Source organism: Hemiscyllium ocellatum, chromosome 34 (genome assembly GCF_020745735.1).
Source record: "Hemiscyllium ocellatum isolate sHemOce1 chromosome 34, sHemOce1.pat.X.cur, whole genome shotgun sequence".
Taxonomy (NCBI): Eukaryota; Metazoa; Chordata; class Chondrichthyes; order Orectolobiformes; family Hemiscylliidae; genus Hemiscyllium; species Hemiscyllium ocellatum.
Genome location: NC_083434.1, coordinates 10,969,887 through 10,990,590, shown reverse-complemented (window position 1 = coordinate 10,990,590; position 20,704 = coordinate 10,969,887). Strand labels below are relative to the sequence as shown.

General features: G+C 39.8%; 1 protein-coding gene across 4 annotated transcripts in view; it reads left to right on the top strand.

Moving 5' to 3' along the window:
• kif13a (kinesin family member 13A) overlaps window positions 1-20,704 on the top strand; it is a 332,721-nt gene that overhangs the window by 94,165 nt on the left and 217,852 nt on the right. For all 4 annotated transcript variants that reach the window (XM_060849815.1, XM_060849814.1, XM_060849816.1 and 1 more), the window contains exons 3-4: window positions 6,270-6,282; window positions 11,079-11,139. In XM_060849815.1, coding sequence (XP_060705798.1) covers window positions 6,270-6,282; window positions 11,079-11,139 — 74 coding nt within the window. The remainder of the gene's footprint in view (window positions 1-6,269; window positions 6,283-11,078; window positions 11,140-20,704) is intronic.

The window sequence follows — 20,704 nt, the reverse complement described above, 5'->3', positions numbered from 1 at the left end:
AGCTAAATAACAATGGAAAGATGTTGGTCGAATGAAGGCATGATCAACTGTATCCAAGGCTGCAAACAGATGAATGAAAGTAGGATGGAATTTGTGACTTTTAACAAGGGCAGCACAGTGGTTAGCACGGCTACCTTACAGCGCCAGAGACCTGGGTTCGATTCCAGCCTCAGGCAGTTGTCTGTGTGGAGTTTGCACATTCTCCCCGTGTCTGTGCGGATTTCCTCTGGGTGCTCTGGTTTCTTCCCACAATCCAAAATGTGCAGGTTAGGTGAATTGGCCATGCTAAATTGCCTGTAGTGTAAGGTGCAGGGGTAAATGTAGGGGAATGGGTCTGGGTGGGTAGCTGTTCGGCAGGTCGGTGTGGACTTGTTGTGTAGAAATGATTGGTGTTCTCAATTTTGTGAAAGATGCTAACAAATCTTATAGAATAGTACAGAAGGAGATCAGATGGTTCATTTTACTTTTGCCTATCATTTCAAAAAGCTACCCAGTTAGTAGTGTTCCCCTTTTCTCCCCCCATAATTTTTATTTATTTATTTATCCACTCCCTTTTTGACAGTTAATATTTAGTCTGTTTGCACCACCCTTTCAGGCAATAGATTCCGTATCATAACTCACTACTTGTTTTTTAAAAAAATAAAATCCTCTGCATGTTTATGATTATTTTGCCAGTTAGCTTTAATTTCCCTGTAGCAAGAAACCATTCCTTTATTGATTTTGAAATATCCAAATCCGTATTTTGAACAACTCTCCCTTTTAATGATCTGCACTCTAAGGATCAGTAGTCTCATTTTCTGTCGACTCCCTATGTACTTGAAGTCCAGCATCCTGTGAACCATTCCAATAAATCTGCCCCGCTTCCACTGAAAGTCCTGACATCCTTCCTAAAATGTGGTACCCTAAATTGGTCACAGTGCTTTGCTATGGCCTAACCAGTGGCTTATGTTGTTTCAGGATAACTGCCTTGGTTTTCTACTCTGTACGTGTATATAAGTATGGATGTTGTATGCTTTTTAAACACTCTCCTCTCAACTTAAGTGAGTACTGAGAAGTGCTACAACAAATTACAGGAGGACATTCATTAAGTTACAGAATGGTTATATAATTGGCAGATGAATTGCAATGCTAATGTGAAGTAAAGCATTTTGATTTTCAAAGAAAATGGAGGTCCAGTACTAGCTGGAAGATAATCTGAATAAAACACGGGAACAAAGTGATCTGAGCACAAATATAAAAAAACCCTAAACTTTGTGATGGAATAAAGACAAGCCAAGCGCACTTAAATATTTATTGTGAAATAGATTAGAAAAGTGAACTTATAATAAGCCTGTGTTGTACTTTGGTTAGACCACACTTAAAATACTGCCCATCTTTGTGGTTTATATACTGTAGAAAAGATATAGAGGCAGTGGAGAGATGCAAAGAAACGTAATTAGAAGGATGGCATCGGCACTACAGGATCCAATGAAAGCATGAACAAACAGATTTTTCTTTCTGTTCCCCAGAGAAGGCTAGATGTTCTCTTGATAAGTCTTTAAAATTAATACAGTTTTTTGCTACATTATTCATAGCCTTTCCATTTGTGAAAAGAGCAACACCAGCAGCCTTCAGTATAAGAAAGTAACCAAGTAAACAAATGAGGAATTTATTCCTAGACTTGTAGACTTTTACAGTAAAGAGGAGTGTGATTCAGTCTGTCCTGTGTGTGTTGGTCAACAAAGATCTAACTACATTCATCCAATTTTACAGTTCTTGGCTCACAGCCCTTGGAGGATATGGCGCAGCAAATGAAAATTGAAATATTGCTTAAGTATTTCCAGAGTTTCTTTTGAGCCGAGAGTCCCAGGCTCTCACCACTTGGGTGAAAAAGGTTCCTTCAACCTGCTGCTCAGAAGAAATTCCTAACCCAGAGAGTAGTATAAACTTGCAACTCATTATCGCAAGATATATATTGATGTGTGAATTGTGTACTTGTATTCAAGGGAAGCTCAACAGCATAAAAGGGAAAATGTAGTAGGGCGTTATCCTGACAGTTAAATGAGGAGGGTTGAGAGGAACCCAAGTGTTGACATGGACTGGTTGGGCAAATTGGCATTATTGTTCTGCTTCTCCAAACTGTTATACATTCAGCTCTTGGTCTCTCTGTTCCTATAACCCCATTAAAATTGTTCCATTTTTTAGAACATCGTGGAAGGAAATGATTTCCACTTGATGAATATAATGCAATTTTCCATCACTATTTAGTAAACATTAGCTGATAACAAGTTTAATATTAAAACAAAAAGTTCCAAGGCATTTCAGAGGAGCAGAAGGTAAAACTAACACCAAGCAAAGGAGGGAAATGAGAATTTGCTTTATGAGGGATCTTAAAAGATGGAAAGATGGGAGAAATGCTCCTGAAGGAATTTGATAAGAACGAAGAACTAAGAGTAGGAGTAGGCTATCTGGTCCTTTTGAGACTGCTCCGCAGTTCAGTTAGACCATGGCTGATCTTTTCATGGTCTCAGCTTCACTTACCCATCCTTTCACTATAACCCTTAGTAATGCAGATGGTTATTGAGTTAGCATATCTGGGAAGAGTGGCGAAGAGTTGGGAATGTACAAAAAGAAGAGAAATGAAAAGTTTGCAGGGGATGTGACTGAAGGTATGATATTTTTTTAAAACAAAATGTCCATGACAGACCTTAGAATGAGAATTTTTATGCTATTGGAAATCATTGGTATTGATGGGCAAATGTGATTTGAAAAAATAAGGATGGAAGAGATTTAGATTATTGAAGTCTGTTCAAAGCAGTGACTAGGAGAACTTTGACGAAATTGAGTTGTTGGGTTGCAGGGTGTACAGGTGACACTGGAGATGAACCTTTGTATAAAAATCAAGCGTGTACAACCTTTTCATAGTGGGGTGAGAATTTAAACTTGCAGTTGGATGGATGATGAAGTTGCAAACGGTCCTATTTAACCTTAAGTTGTGACCAAATAGTGATGAAGTCAATGGCAGGTTTATGCAGTTTGTGAAAGAAATGGCTTTAGTCTCCTCACCTTTTAACTGAAGGAATTTACGGGGCATCCACCGTTGCATATGAGTATGCGGTCTGGTGGAGTGAACACCAAGGATGAGACTATAGACTTGTATGTTGTCTGTGCACAAATGGGAGTTGACTCCATATCTACAGACGATTTTACCAAGGAACTACAGTGTAAATGACTTATAGGGGACAGAAACGCATTCTTCAGAGTAGTGGCATTTGAATGAGAAGCTATTCTTCAAATTTATTTTGACTATGATCAGATTTGACTTTTGACGTTTAGCCTTCAGGTTGTGTAAAAGGATTTCACAGCCACTGAATTACTGTTGTGACACAGACTATTTCATTTGGTCTTCAAGTCTATTCCTCTCGCTTATGAGATTGTGGTAACTGACCTCAACTACATCTACCTGTGTTTCTAAGATTCTGTTGCTTTCTGATGGTCAACAAACATTGGCCTTGACAGCATCGTCAACTTTGCATCAAAGATAAACTTTTTTAAAAAAAGCTTAATTGGTGATCTGTTGTCATTCTCCTAATGTCCAGCGGCCATTGGCCTTGTCTCCTCCTGCTCTCTTCAGTCAGTCACTTTGACTTAAGATGTGCATTCCACATTCAGGAGTGAAGTGTGTGAGTAAATAAGCTGTTTTAACAATGTTAATTCGGAGTTTAATTTTTGTTAGGAAAGTTCTGCTTTTCAAATAGTTACAAATTTTTTAAAAAATTAACCTGGGAGTGCAAGAGAGGCTTTGATTCAAGGTCATATTTGAAAAATGTCACCTCGTCCAGTACTGCAGCAGAGTGACACTTGGGTTTCTATGTGTTCAAGTTTCAGTAGTGAGCTCTGAAACCCTGCTGACTCAGCGTTGATATTATTCTCCATTGTTGGTCACCATGCAATCAAACACCACTCTGATATGTATACTTGACTGTAAAGCATTTGATTGGTCTTGATTTATGATGCCATTGGTAAACAATATATCAAGCCTGTAATATGCATTCCCTTTGATATTTCGCTGTAATGTGATAAATACCTTTTTTATGCACCAGTGCCCTGCATCCCCTGTCGTTCCCCCCCCCCCCCCCCCCCCCCCCCCCCCAAATCACCACCACTACCACCACCATCAGCCCCACCCCATGCCATATCTGCACGGAAGTGTAATTTGAAGGACCAGTACATTCTGGAACACATCCAAAATGTTGCCAATGAATATATCAACTTACGTAAAAGGTTTAATCACAATTCTAGCATGCTCCATCAACATGGAGTACCTTAAAATAATAGCAAGGCATTTGATTGAAGCACCAGGTAAAATGGTTAATTCTTTACAGTTCTAAGTAATTACACCATGGGCAAATTGCTGGCAGTTTCATTCGGAATTTATAATAAAAAAACTGTTCAAGAAAACTATTAAATAAGATGCAGTAAATTTAAAATTAGCAAGAATTGTATTTTTGATCTCTGAGCAGTTGTATAACAGAAGAAAACCCTTTTGCAAGTCCTCCCCTGTGATGAGCTTTTTGTTTGAGAAGTGTTCTGATGAAAGGTCCCAATCTGAAACATCAACTTGCCCGCTCCTCTGATGCTGCTTGACCTGCTGTGCTTTTTCCAGCACTACACTTTATTGACTGACATTGCAGCATCTGCAGTCCTCATTACCTCCAAGTTTGAGAGATATTGCACTGGTTGTGAGGGGAGAAATTGAGCAGATTTATTAATGATTGATTGATTGATTGTTTCCACATTTTCCAAACTTCAAACAGTGTTTTTTGGAACAAATTGTTACCTGTTTTGTCACTGGCTAAGTGGTCAGACTTGCTTGTTGTTGAATTAGTCTTTGGTGAAATTTGCCTCTGTGGTTTTATGATAGTTATTTCGTTAACATTTTCTGAACTTGTAAATTTTGAAGAATGTGCAAGACTGCTAAGTAATTTCCAACAAGTAACTTGAAATATGCTCTTGAACATGCAGGTCATGCATCAAGAAGCATCTTTTGCCCTGATGCCTGAATGTTCATTTGAGCAATGAGACCATTTTGCGCCACATAGTCAAACAATGTGAATGTCTGGGTCATTTGGAAATTGGCTCCTTGATATGATTGGATAATTTTTCCCTCTTATATGTACGTCCACCATTCACATTTATTTTATGTATGTATATAAATATATATTATATCTATAATATATGTATATCAATAAATACAGGAGGGATGATTTCTTCTAGTTGAACCAATTTACCACATGATGTTGCCCAAACTCTGGCACTGCAAGCAGAAAGTTTACGCCTTGAAATTTTGTTAATGGATGTTTAAAGCTGGTTTTATTAAAGTAACTGTCCATAAAATGCAATTTGGAATTTTAATAACCACAAAACATTTTAGCAGGATGGTACAGATTGCATAAGTATGTACTTAATGCATGCTGTTGAGGATTAATCATTGCGTGTCTGATTATTGGGATCACGATTAAGTGAAGTGCGATGGCAGGTAATAAGTGTACAGAGAACTCTTTAGTAAAATGCTACCAAATACAATTATATCATTAATCAAATTACTGTTGACAGATATGTTCTAAGGCATATTGCTTATAATCTTTGTAAGTGATTTAATCTGTGGATAGTGTTTCATAGAAGAATTTAATCTCATGAGCAACGGCTAAGTGTTCATTCTTGATTTTTACCAAGTAGTTGTTAGTGTGGATGTATCCATCAGGTTGGAGTTAGCTTAATTCTTCAGATATTTATAAGCAGCAGAAGCTCTACCCTTTGTAATTTAATTCAACAAGATCTTTAGATGTAATTTTGACCTGATTTGGCATTTATTTAGCATCCTTGCGTTATCCCGTAATTGCAGCAGTTTTGTTCATGCAGACAATTGCCTTGAGCATGACTACCTGGTGGAATCTTAATTGGAGAAAGGTGGTTTTTGCTTATGTTTGACCTTAGGCATCTTACATAAAGATTTTTGTTTATTGGTATCTTTTGCGAAGCTGAAGCTGAAATCCTAATCATACTGTCAAGTCCAGCACGATTGTTAAAATGATTTTCTAAGCTTGTACTGAAAAGGAATGTTGCTGGATATTAAAACTCAATAGGGGATCTGATGTCTGTCAAATATTCAGAAAATTGATCTTGTTTTCTTTTCTTTTCCCAAAATATACCTACCATGTGACTGGTGATGGATTTGTCATCCTTCGCATCAATAACTTTTACTTTGTGGATTGATCCTGCGTTTTCAGGAAAGGACCTAAGGTATGTATCGTAACTTCTGTGGGTGACTATATTTACAGAATGCAAAGTTGTACAGCAGTAGTAGAACAATTGCTGTGTTGTATTTTAAATTTCATATATAACTTGTACAGTTCTAGTTCTGAGTCTCGTGAGTTGTTAAGCAAGATAATCTATATTTCTGAACAATTTAACAAAATGTTTCCTGATTCTATGTGAAAATGCTTATCTACAGTGATATTTCTTTAAATCAATATATTATTACCAACGAAAGTAAAACAATCTGACTTCAGTTTGCTTAGCAAAAGGGCTGGTGTCAGCTTGGAGTTTTAAAAAAATTGGCTGACGGACAGAAAACATTGATCATATAAATGATTATTTATCAAACTCAACAAGATAGTGATATTCCCCAGGTTAGCTGAATTTTATTTTGACAGTATAAATTGATATTAGAATATGGAGCAAAATTTTAAAAATTGCCTGTACTACCAATTTTGGAAATGTGGCAAACAAAAGAATGATCGTGTCAACCTGCATCAGTATATAGACCAGCTCTCAGAGTGGGCAGACAAAAGGCAAATATGATACTCCATCTGGCAGATGAAATACAATGTTAATAAATGTTAAGTCATCCATTTTGGTAGTAAAAAGGACTATTATTTGAATGGTAAAAAATTGCAGCATGCGGCTGTGCAGAGGGACCTGGGTGTCCTTGTGCATGAATCACAGAAGGTTGGTCTGCAGGTGCAACAGGCAATTAGGAAGGCAAATGGAATTTTGTCCTTCAGTGCTCAAGGGATTGAGTTTAAAAGCAGAGTGGTTATGTCGCAGCTGTATAGGGTGTAGGTGAGGCCAGACTTGGAGTACTGCGTGCAGTTTTGGGTTCTTTAGGCTTATGCTCGAAACGTCGAATTCTCTATTCCTGAGATGCTGCCTAACCTGCTGTGCTTTGACCAGCAACACATTTGCAGCTGTGATCTCCAGCATCTGCAGACCTCATTTTTTACTTGAGAAAGGATATCCTGGCAGTTGAGGGGGTGCAGAGGAGGTTCACTAGGTTGATTCTGGAATTGAGAGGGTTGATTTTTAAAGAGACACTGAGTAGACTGGGATTATATTCATTGAAATTTAGAAAAATTAGGTGGGGGGAGGATCTTATAGAAACGCACACAATTATGAAGGGAATAGATAAAGATAGAAGTAGAGAGGATGTTTCCACTGGTGGATGAAACGAGGACAAGAGAGCACAGTCTCAAAATTTGGAGGAATAGCTTTAGGACAGAATTGAGAAGGAACTTCATCTCCCAGAGGGTTGTGAATCTGTAGAATTCTATGCTCAATGAAGTAGTTGAGGCTTCCTCATTGTTTTTAAAGCTAAGATAGATAACCTTTCATTCCTTTAAGGTTTAAAACATTATGTTGACAGAGTGGTAAGTAGAGCTGAGGCCACAAAAAGATCAGCCATGATCTTATTAAATGGCAGAGTGAACTCCGAGTCAGATGGCCTACTCCCGCTCCGAGATTTTTTTGATAGATTTTGGTAAAAGGGCTGGAGGCATAATGTAAGTTTAATGACGCAGTTCTAAAATGGGTCAAAGGACATAAGGACTGAGGGATCTTTTGAAGGTGGCAAGATGTATGCTTATGAGGCATTGAGTACAAAAAATGGAAATTATACTCAATGTTTATAAAATGTTGATGGGGCAGCAAGCAGTGTATCACCTCCACTTCTTTTTGTGACAATTTAGAGAGGACGTGAGCACCCTGGAGAATATATTTACTGGAATAGTTCTGGGATAACCTTTTAGCTACTGGATTAGAATTGAGCCATTGAGGCTGTTCTCCATAGAGCATAGGAAGTGCTAGTGTGATTTGATAACAGTACAAGATTATGAAATATTTAAATGACATACTCAAAATTGATTTGAATCGTTTTATCATCAAGTGTATTCAGTATAAAATACAGTGAAAGCTGTGTATTGTTGCCATGCATAGGCATCATTCACTTGAACTTAAAATTTAAAAAAAGAAATAACTTGGTAGTTATTTTCCCTCTTTGCTGCTACAATCCTTCTCTGGGCTTTACCAGCCCACGCCATGCCACTGTCACAGTCCTGCTCCAGGCAACACCAACCCATGCTATGTTGCTGCCAGACTCCTGTTCTGGGCTGCATCAACCCATTCCATGTGCCACCAGAGTCCCATTCCATGCGGAAGTGAAAGTCCCACTCCAGGCTTCACAGGCTGGCCAACTTGTTGTAGCCATGCTGCTTCTGAAGATGCCGCCGCTGCTCCAGAACCGAGTTGAAGTTGCCTTCCTACTGGTTTCTGTTAGTTCCCATTAACTAATAGTACAAGAAATAGGGAACGTATTTACTGTTTTGAGAAAGTGGGGGTGTGAGGAAGAACTATTATTTACATAGCGAGCAAGCACACTGTCTATGAATACGGAATGGGAGATGATTTAAAAAGGCAATTTAATGATACTTCTGGTTTGAGGTAGAATAAGCTAATGGGACTGACTGGATAGGTCTGTAGAGAACTTCTGTTGGGACTGTGGTGCCAAATGATTTGGGGGGGGAAACATTGATTGAAATGACCACTCTTAATTTTAGCTGGGCTGTTAGTTTCCAGCACACTTGAAATTTGATTTTGTCTTCATTTACATTATTGTGGTGTATCCATCCTTTTATTTTGCCCCTCTTCTCCACTTTTTTCCATGTTTATGTTGAAAGGCTTGTGTGTATGTGCTAATATTTCTTTCTCTCCTCCTCTCCCCCCACCCCCACCCTCCCCCCTTTCTATTGCTCATTCTTTCTCTCACTTAAACTGATTGTATCACTGTGCATTTATTCAGCCAAGCTCAAACTCTGGTCATTACAGAAAAACAGAATTCAGAGATTCATTACATTGGATTGAGATTGTAATAAACAAAGTTCCTGTCTCCACAATGGGTGAGGGTGGGAAGTTTCAATGCCTAGTGTTGCAATTAATATCATGAAGCTGCATATCTTGCAGATAATTACAGACAAAATAATAAATGCTTCATTGGTGGAGAAACCACACAGCTATATCGTTAAGCTAGCAATCTTAAAACAGTTATTATAGTTCTTTCTAACTCATTTCTCTTGGCAGTGATTCAAAATTAGTGTTGAAAATTTCATGCTTCCTAAATCTGTGTCCATGGTAGCCTCTGACATGTCATGGAGTGATTCCCCTTTAACATCTGTATTTGAGACTTTACATAGATATAGTCATACAGCACGGAAACAGACCCTTCGGTCCAGCCAGTCCCTGCCGAGCATAATCTCAGATTAAACTAGTCCTACTTGCCTGCTCCTGGCTCATGTCCCTCCAAATCTTTCCTATTTATGCACCTATCCAATTATCTTTTAAATGTTGTAATTGTACCCTGAGGAAGTTCATTCCACATGAGAGCCACCCTCTGTGTAAAACAATTTGCCCCTCATGTCTTTTTTAAATCTCTCTCCTCCCATCTTAAAAATGTGCCCCCTCGTCTTGAAATCCCCCACCCTAGGGAAAAGGCAATACCATTCACTTAATCTACACCTCTCAATTTTTAATAGACGTCTCTCAACCTCCTATGTTCCAGTGGGAAAAAAAAAGTCCCATCCTATCCAGCCTTTCTATATAACTCAAATCTTCCATACCTGACAACATCCTGGTAAGTTTCTCCTAAACCCCCTCCTCCAGCTTGATTATACCTTTCCTATAACTGGGCAATTGGAACTGGGCACAGTATTTCAGAAGAGGCCTCAGTAATGTCTTGTACAATCTCAAATGACTTCCTAACTCCTACACTCCAAGGCCTGGCAACGAAGGCAAGTGTGCCAACCATCTTTTTAACCATTCTGTCTATATGTGACGCAAACGTCAAAGAAGTATGTACCGACACTGCTAAGTGTCTCTTTTCTACAACACTCCCCAAGGCCTTATGATTAAATATATAAACCCTATCCTTGTTTGTACCAAAATGCAAGACCTCACATTTATCCAGATATCATTCATTTCTTCAAGTTGGATATTCAAGTTGGACTACCAAGATCTCTTGATTTAATGGGCAAGCAAGAAACATGACTAAAATGATGACTGACTTTGTTCCTTGCAATACAAGCATCAAGTATTATTGAATTATTTTAGTTACTTGTCTTGTATGGGCCATTTCTTGCGCAGGTAGTCAAACATTTCTGTCTCAAATAGTCCTTGTGTGAAGTTATTGAAGACATTTTGGGGTGATGAAGCACAATACAAAGTATCAGAAATTTAAAATAGTCAATAGACTCTGGTATCTAAGGAATTCATCTGGTTCTGTCATAGTTTGGTCATGTGGATCTTTTCTACCCTCCTCCAACCTGAAAGAACCCAAGTGTGGTTTAAGTTATTGTTACATTGACATCCATCAAATATTGATGTTTGCTGCTGAAGATGTTTGGAGTTAGGTCAATTGTTGCCATTTAGTGGGCTACAAAGATTTAAACATCTCCAATTCATACTCTGCAATTCTTCATATAATGCCTGATAATTTATTGCCCACAGTGTACTTGTGCTTTTGCTGAAAAGGATGTTTTAATAGAGCAAATGATGCATTGCTTTTTTCAAATAATCTTAGTGTAAAATTGTTTTGGAAAAGCTACAGCACAAGATTTTTTATTCAAAGCATTTTTCTTTCATTCTGCTTTTTGTGGTTGAATTAGGTTATCCTTTGCAGTGAAAGGAGAAGTTAAATAGAAATCCTTCCATGTTCGGTTGCGTGTTCTGTAATTATTAATCAGGATAATAATTAACTTTCTTTCAAATAGGTGTTTGCTTTTGATCATTGCTTCTGGTCCATGGATGAAACTAACAAAGCGAAGTATGCAGGTGAGACTTTTTTAACTAACTGTGAAATTGTGTAGTCCCGTTAGTTGCGTGTGTATTTATATGTGTGCACATCCGGAGTACCGGTAATAAACCTGTCAAATAATTGTTCTCATTTTTGGACATTGTTTACATTTCAGTTTGTGAACATTTCCTACGAAATGTTCACAAACTGCGAAAGCAGTACCTGCAACTGTAAATTAAATTGGCTTTTAATTAGAGCTGTCTTTAAATTTCCCAGAGCTATTTTGCACATGTGGATGGATTTGAATGTATTTTATGTAGTCATTCTCATGGAATCACATCTCTCACATATTGTCCCAGACACCAGTATCACCTTCCTGGATAAGACCTGTTGCATCAGTAGGACAAATCCAGTATCTGCCATCCTCACCTGGTCAGGTCTAAATGTGACCTCCAGACAGACACCAATTGGTTGACTCTCACCTGCCATCTGAAATGGCCTCGCGAGCCACTCAGTTTTGCCAATGGCTGCAAGTCTCTTAAAAGAAATGAAACTAGAAAGACCGTCTGACATTGACCTAGATACTGGGATAAACAGCAACAGAAATAGCCCTGTTGACCATGCAAAGTCCTCTTTTCTAACAACTGGAGGGTAGTGCCAACAATGGAAGAGCTGTCTCACAGACTAGTCAAGGAAAAGCCTGATGTAGTCATACTCATGAAATCACATCTCACACATTATTGTCCCAGACGTCGCTATCACCATCCCTGGATAAGTCCAGTTCCATCAGTAGGACAAATCCAGTGGAGGTGGAGGCATGGTGGTGTACAGTTGGGAAGGAATTACTCTGGGAGCTTGTGGCCCAAAGTTAAACAGGGGCAAGGAAACCTCTTTCTGATTACCGTGGTCCATCCTCCGTCAGCTGTTTGAATCAGTATTACTTCGACAACACTTAAAGGAAGCACTGAGGGTGGCAAGGACACATTGTGTACTCTGGGTGGGGGATTTCAACATCCACCACTGAGTGTTTTGGCAGCAATATTGCTGATTGAGCTGATCAGATTCTAAAGGTCATAATGGTTAGACTGAGTCAGTAGCAGGTGGTGAAGGAACCAACAAAATAGAAAAGCATACTTACCTTATCCTTATTAAACTGCCAACTGCAGATGCATCTGCCTATGGCAGTATCGGTGAGAGTGATCACCACATGGTCCTTGTGGAGATGAAGTCCCACCTTGACATGTACAATAACCTCCATCATGTTGTGTGGCACTATAACCGTGCGAAATGGGACAGACTTCAATCAGGTTGAAGAGCTGAAGACTGGGCAGCTGTGAGGTGCTGTGGGCCATCAACAGCAGTATAGTACTCCAGTACAATGTGCAACCTCATTGCCCAACATATCCCCCATTCAACCATTACTAAAGCCAGGAGATCAACCTTGGTTCAGTGGAGAGTTCAGGAGGGCATGTCAGGAGCAGCACCAGGTAGTCCCACAAATGAAGTGTTAAACTAGTGAAGCTACCAAACAGGCCTATTTGTATGTCAAACAGCAAAAGCAGCAAGTGATTGACAGAGCCAAGTGATTCCACAATCAACTGATCAAATCCAAGGTCTGCAGTCCTGCCACATCCAGTGGACAATTAAACAGTTCACTGAAGGAGGAGGCTCCACAAGTACCTCCATCCTCAATGATGGAAGAGTCCAGCACATCAGTGCAAAAGATAAGGCTAAAGCATTTGCAGCAATCTTCAGTCAGAAACGCTGAGTAGATGATCCATCTTGGCCTCCTCCATGATTCCCAGCATCAGATACCTGACTTTAGTCAATTTGCTTCTGTCCACGTGATAGCAAGAAATGGCTGAAAACGCTGGTTACTGCAAAGACTATGGGCCCTGACAAGATTCTGGCAATACTGATGTGCTCTAGGACCTGCTGCTGTCCTAGCCAAGCTGTTTCAGTATAGTTCCAACGCTGGTATCAACCTGACAAAGTGGAAGATTGTCCAGGTGTGTGCTCGACATAAAAAGCAGGACCAATCCAACCTAGCCAATTACTGCCCCATTAGGCTCCTTTCAGTTCTCGGTCAAGTGATGGAAGGTGCCATCAACGGTGCTTTCAAACAACACCTGTTCTGTGATGTTCAGTTTGGGTTCTGTGAGGGCCACTCTGCTCCTTGCCTCATTTCAGCCTTGGTTCAAATATGGGCAAAAGAGCTACCTTCCAGAGGGGAGGTGAGTGACAGCGCTTGATATCAAAACCACCTTTGACCAAGTATGGTATCACTGAGCCTGAGCAAAGCTGGAATCTGTAGTTATCGTAGCAAATTCTCTGCTGGTTGGAGTCATACCTGGCATATAGGAAGATGGTTATGGTTGTTGGAGGTTAGTTACCTCAGCTCCAGGACATGTCTCCCAGACTTTGGCCTAAACATCCGCTGCTTCATCAAAGACCTCCCCTCCATGATAAGATCAGAAACATAGAGTCCTCACAGTGTGGAAACAGGTCCTTTGGCCCAAGAAGTCCACACTGACCCTCAGAAGAGTAATCCACCCAGACCCATTCCCTAACCCTATTACTCTACACTTACTCCTGACTAGTGCACCTAACCTACACATCCCTGAACACCATGGGCAATTTAGCATGGCCAATTCACCTAACCTGCACATCTTTGGACCAGTGGGAATGTTTGTCGATGTTTGCACAATGTTCTTCATTTGAGACTCCTGAGATATTGAAGCAGTCCATCTTGAAATACAAGAAGACCTGGACAATATCCAGGTGTGGGCTGGTAAGTGGCAAGTGACATTCATGCCTCACAGATGCCAGACAAGGATCATCTACAATATGAGATAATCTCGCCACCACCTATGACACTCAGTGGTATTACCATCACTAAATCCTGGGGTTTACCATTGACCAGAAACTCAACTCCACTCACCACTTAAACACAGTTGCTACAAGAGCAAGTCAGAGGCTAGAAACACTGCAGAGGGTAACTTGCCTCCTGACTCCCCAAAGCCTGCCCACCACCTACAAGGCACAAGTCAGGAGTGTGATGGAATACTCTCTCTTGCCTAAATGGGTACAGCTCCAATGGCACTCAAGCTTGACAGCATTCAGGACAAAGCGGCCCACTTGATTACCAGATAATGTTTTCACCCTATTCCTTAGTTTGTCTGTAAACAATATATCCTAAAAGCTAATGGACAGATTTCAACAAAACCTAGTATATAAATAGGTACGGTCCGATGATAGATTATTGATGTACAGTTTGCAAAAAGTTGGTTAACATTGACTTTAATTTCAAATGCCTGGTTTGTTTCTTAGAAAATGTTGAGGATTGTCTCAATTCCTGTTTTTGAATATGTTACAACTGTGGTCACATATGATAGCTTTCAGAGCTAATTGTTAGATGTGGAAAGGCTGAGCGCCTTCTCGATGAGGTGGAAATTCTTGATAAAAAGATTTTCGTTTCCAACTTTTACCTTCATGGCATTAACCAGGAAGGGAAAAGCCTCTGGTAACAGATGGGTAATTTGTAATAATCTTGAGTTAACACGTCATCTTGACTTTTAGTTTTGTTTTTATTTCAGGCTTCTAGAATCCATGTTGTTTTGCTTTTGTACTATTGTTTTATAATGGATGGAATAAAGATACAGTTGGGTGGGTTTGGAGTTGTTATGGCAATGCTTAGGATGCAACAAAATTGAGCAGCAGAATTGAGCAACAAATATAGTTTCCTGAGAGAGACGAATAACCAGGTAAACAAGAGCCTGTAAGAGGAGAAATAATAATTAAGCTTTCTAGCCCTTCCCCTCAGGTTTTTGACTTGTCCATGAGCACACATGGCATAGCTCTACAGTTAGCCAGACAGCCACCCACTCTGAAGTTGAGTTGATTGTTCAGCAGACCCGTAGAAAATGATTTTCTTTGCAGCCACTTCAAATAGTTTTGCTATTTTATATGCATTCTTCTGAATATACAGGACTCTGACATATCCATCTATGTCAGCAATTAAAGATAAAGTATTGCAGAATACCAGTGATACACTTTGTATGGCCTTTATATGCTTTTTACATAAAACTAATGCCATTGTGATCTGTGTCTTGGTTACAAGAAACTCATCTTTGGAAATACAACCATTGCTGAAACTAGTCCATGAAAGGAGTCAGCCCACTAACGTACAAAAGATAATTTGGTGTTAATGGGGTAACGCTGTTTTGTACTGTTAAAGTTGTGTGGGATTATTTCATATTTGTTTGCCCTGTTATTGCTTTGGGCATAACTAGAAAGGAACACAGTAGAATTCTTTTAGAGCTGCATGTATTTTAAGTTGTTTTTGTTAGTTAAGAAGCATTGTTTCGAGTATTTTTTGGGAAATGTGAAAGGCTTCCACTTACAATGAAGACCAGCATTTAGGATCTGGGTTGTTTGAGCTTTTGAGTTGAAGGATATTGATAGTATCCAGTGTGTCACTGTCTCAGTTTGGTTTTAAAACAGGATCACACCAAAAAAGGGTAGGAATGTGCAACTGCAGTCTGATCAGTAAGCCTATATTTAAAATGGTGACTCTGCTTGTAGTTCCACTCAACTTATAAAACTTCAGCATTTCATATAGTTCTTAACTTCACTTTTATTTATTAATAATTGGCTCTAATGTACAATTAAACAATGCCATTCTTAATCCCTTGCTATCATATTCAGTTTTCAGCTGTGTGGCACTAGCAGTTTGGTGCTAGCCAGGAGTACCAAGTTGTCAGCATGACCAGCTGGAGATGCCTAATTGCTCCTTTTTGAAAGTTCCAGCACTTCCGAACTGAACATTTTTAGTCAAAGTGTGGTGCTGGAAAAGCACAACACGCAGGCAGCATCTGAGGAGCAGGAGAATCGATGTTTTAGCCGGAAAGGTGAAGGGTTTATGTCCGAAACATAGATTTTTCTGCTTCTTGGACACTGCCTGATCTGCTGTGCTTTTCCAGCACCACATTTTTCGACTCTGATCTTCAGCATCTGCAGTCTTCACTTTTTCCTGAGCATTTAATGCCTATTAAAGCTATGTTTGGGGAACTAAACATTTTAAAACCGCCCTGCTATCTTTGTTAGGAATTGAGTATTTAACGTAAGAGTTCAAGTGGTCAATAATTTCCTTCTCTCGAACTACTGAATTGTTCCTGCATGATTTAACAGTCATAATGATAACATTGCTGAATTAATTTGCCTCTAGCTTCCTATAAATCATGTGATTTTGGGATTGTGGATCACTGCTTATAAAGGATTGATACCAGCTAGGTAAAACTTGTTTTGGTTTTATTATATTTGGATGAGAAGAGATGCTGCTCATGCCATCAGTGTGGGTTAAATTGAGCCACATTTCCAGAGATGTTTTCAGTGATCCATCACAGTGCTTTTATATGGTTGCTGTTTTGATATGTAATCTTTTGCATTGTTGTCCATTTTTACTGATCTGAGCATCTGCATCAAAATCTTTTTGTCTTTATCTGATTGTTTGAAGGAAAATGAGAGAAGCTTCATGTCACCTCAGTTCTCCTCCCATTCTTTGTGTTGGGTGAGTCCTAGTTCCAGGCACACTCTGGTATTGATCAACCAGTATACTGATCTGTCACGTAGCCCAGTCTCTCATTTTCTCAGCACAGTATCAGTGTGACTTTTTAAAAAATTCTTCCTTGTTGTAATACAATTATACAGATGCAAAGAACTGTGAAGTTTGAATGTTACAATTTGTTGCTGATATAATGTTTACTGAGTGGCAAATATTCCTTTCGTTTGCTTGATCAGTTTGTGTTGCTCACGTATGTTGAGAGCAGCATTTTGTAAATCTGATGCTCGCTTTCCAGTGCTGATAAGTGCATGTCTGATGCAGGAAAGAGAAAAGTTTCAGGTCTATTCTATTGAATTGAATCAAACACACAACAAGAAGTGACATAATTGCAGAGGTTTGAGCAACTGTAGCAGCAAGCACTTTGATGCCTTCTGGTATTTCTGTTTTCTTGAATCTGAGTCATACAGCATGGAAATAAACCCTTTGGTCCAACTCATCCATGATAAACACACTTCCCAAACTAAGCTAGTCCCATTTGCTTGCATTCAGCCCATATCTATCGATACTTTTTCCTATTGAGGTACCTGCATCTACCACTTCCTCTAACAGTTCATTCTGCACACAAACCACAATGTGTGAAAAAGACCCTCGGGTCCCCTTTTAAACTTTTCTCTTCTCACCTTAAAATTATGCCACTAAGTTTTAAGTCCCCCACCCTAGGGAAAAGATCTTTACTATTCACTGGTTCTATGCCCCTCATGATTTTATAAACCTCTGTCAGGTTGCCCCTTAATCTCCTACACTCCAGCCTCTCCATGTACCTCAAATCCTCCAGTCCTGGCAACATCCTGGTAAATACTTACTGAACTCTATCCAATTTAATAATATCCTTCCTAGAGCAGGGCTACCAGAATTGTACAATGTACTCCAAAAGTGGCCTCACCAATGTCCCATACAACCTCAGCATGATATGCCAGCTGTTATGCTCTGCTATACTGCTGTTTCTGAGTAATGAAAGCAAGAGTGCTAAACACCTTAACCACCCTGTCTGCTTTTGATGCAACTTACAAAGAACTATGTCCCTAAACCCCTTGGTCCCTGTTTGACAACAGTATCCAAGGCCCCTATATCAATAACTGTTTTAGACCGATCCTTGTTAGTTTACTAAAATGATTATCCCACATTTATACAGAATAAACTCCACCTGCCTCTCTTGATGATGTTTCCTTTGCACTCTTAGATAACCTTCTTCACTGTGGACGATATCACCAATTTTGGTGTCACCTGCAAATTTACTAATCATGTCTCTTAAATTCTTACCCAAATTATTTAAGGAGATGACAAAAAAGTGGATCCAGCACCGATCCCTGTGAACACTGCTAGTCACAGACCTCAAATCTGAAAAACAACCCTCTACCACCACCCTCTTTCTCCTAACATCAAGCTAATTTTGTGTCCAATTGGCAAGCTCATCCTGAATCCCGTGTGACCTAACTTTATTAATTAGTCCACCATGCAGAACCTTGTCAAAGGCTTTTGTGAAGTCTATTTTGGCTACACATAACACTCATTGTTTTTGGTTAGATCCTTAAAAACCTCAAAGTTTCTGAGGCAGTGTGAAATATTTGTTCAGTGTCTTTCCCATCTTCAGTGGGTCCATACACAGACTACCTTGTTGATCTTTTAAGGGGCCTATTCTCTTCCCTAGTTACTCTTTTGCCCTTTAATGTACTTGTAGAATCTCTTTGGATTACCCTTAAATTTATCTGCCAAGGCTATCTCACATCTCTTTTTCTTTTGCCTTCCTGATTTCCCTCCTACATATATCCCTATTCTTGGAAAGATTCACTTCACTTCAGGTTAGTTCAGGTTCGGCCCAACAAGTATGTACCAGTCAGACAGGGAGTAAAGGGTCTTGTGAGGGAGCCGTGGTTTAATAAGGAATTGGAATCCCTTGTGAAAGGGAAGAGGGCGGCCTATGTAAAGATGAGGCGTGAAGGTTCAGTTGGGACGATTGAGAGTTATAAGGTAGCCAGGAAGGATCTAAAGAGAGAGCTAAGAGCAGCGAGAAGGGGACATGAAAAGTCTTTAGTTGGTAGGTTTAGAGAAAACCCAAAGGCTTTCTATAGGTATGTCAGGGATAAAAGGATGACTAGGATAGGTATCGGTCCAGTCAAGGATAGTAGTGGGAAGTTGTGCGTGGAGGCGGAGGAGATTGGAGAGACACTAAATCAATACTTTTCATCAGTATTCACTCAGGAACAGGACACTGTTGCTGATGTGAATATTGAGTCACAAGTGATTAGAATAGATGGCCTTGAGGTATGTAGGGAAGAGGTCTGGGGAATACTGGAAAGGATGAAAATAGATGAGTCCCCTGGGCCTGATGGCATTTATCCTAGGATCCGCTGGGAAGCTAGGGAGGAGATAGAAGAGCCATTGGCCTTGATTTTTATGTCGTCGTTGTCTACGGGAATAGTGCCAGAAGACTGGAGGATAGCGAATGTGGTCCCCTTGTTCAAGAAGGTAGTAGTTGATGGAATAGGTTCATCTTGGAGTGCAGTTACTCGCGGTGTTCCACAAGGATCTGTTTTGGGACCATTGCTGTTTGTCATCTTTTATAAATGATCTAGAGGAGGGGCTTGAAAGCTGGGTGAGCAAGTTTGCGGATGACACGAAAGTCGGTGGAGTTGTGGACAGCGAAGAAGGATGTGGCAGGTTACAGTGGGATATAGATAAGTTGCAGAGCTGGGCAGAAAGGTGGCAAATGGAGTTCAATGTAGCTAAGTGTGAAGTCATTCACTTTGGTAGGAGTAACAAGAAGATGGATTACTGGGCTAATGGTAGGCTACTTGCTAGTGTGGATGAGCAGAGGGATCTTGGTGTCCATGTACACAGATCTCTGAAAGTTGCCACCCAAGTAAATAGTGCTGTGAAGAAGGCATATGGTGTACTGGGCTTTACTGGTAGAGGAATTGAGTTCCAGAGTCAACTGCTCCTTTATCAACCAACTGTATAAGATGCACTGCAGCTGCTCGCCAAGGGTCCTGACGCACTACTTCCCTAAGCCTACAGCTGCTAACATTTGGAAGGGCAGGCAACAGATGCATTGCCGCAAGCTCCCCTCAAGTTACACTTGGAACTGTATCGCCATTCCTTAATGGTCTTCATTTTGCCATTCATGCCTGCTTTTGAGTAACCTGTTGTAGCCTAATTTTGTCCCATTACTCCCCTCTCTTATGCTTTGTTCACTTGACTTTATCATCATGTAATGTCTGTCATATTCAAGCCTTCACAGATCTTCCCTTTGTTTGGTCTTTTGTCCAGCTCTATTCCCCCCTCTTTCCCTGCTTAAATTTTTTTTCACTCTCACTTTTCTCAATTCAAATGGAAGCTGGTTGACCCATAATGTATTTTGTTCACTTGTGGGATGTGGGTGTTGCTGGCTGTGCCAGTATTTATTCCCTATCCTTAGTTTCCCTTCAGAATGTGGTAAGCTGCTGCCTTGAACAGCTGCAGCCTGTTGTAGGTATGCCATTAGGGAGGGTTAATTCTGTTTCTCTCCACAGATGCTGTTCACTTGCCAATATCTGCATTTAACCTTTTGTAAGCGTTAAATATTAGTGGTCATTATCATAACTATTCTGTTTTCAGTTGGTAGTGTGACATGGCCTTTTATTTGTAGATACTTCACGCATGCAGATTTGGTTCTGATGTTGCAGGTGGCTCTTGGGTGGCATTAGCTTGGTGAAATTTAGGGTACAATTTTGTCTGCGTATATAGAATTTCTGGAAGAATCTGGTTAAGATCACTATGAAGATCCCAATATATTGTTTTCTAAATGCAGCAGAAAGAAAGATCATTGTTTTTAGGTTCTTTGGTGATTAAATGTCACATGAAAAGCTAAACTTTTCATATCATTCTAGCAGTGCCCTGGGAAGTGAAGTCATTCTCCATGTTGCAAATGGAACCCATGACTCATGGCAGAAATGTTAAATATTTAAATTCTCACTGCAGTATCTATTACATATTTGAACTGA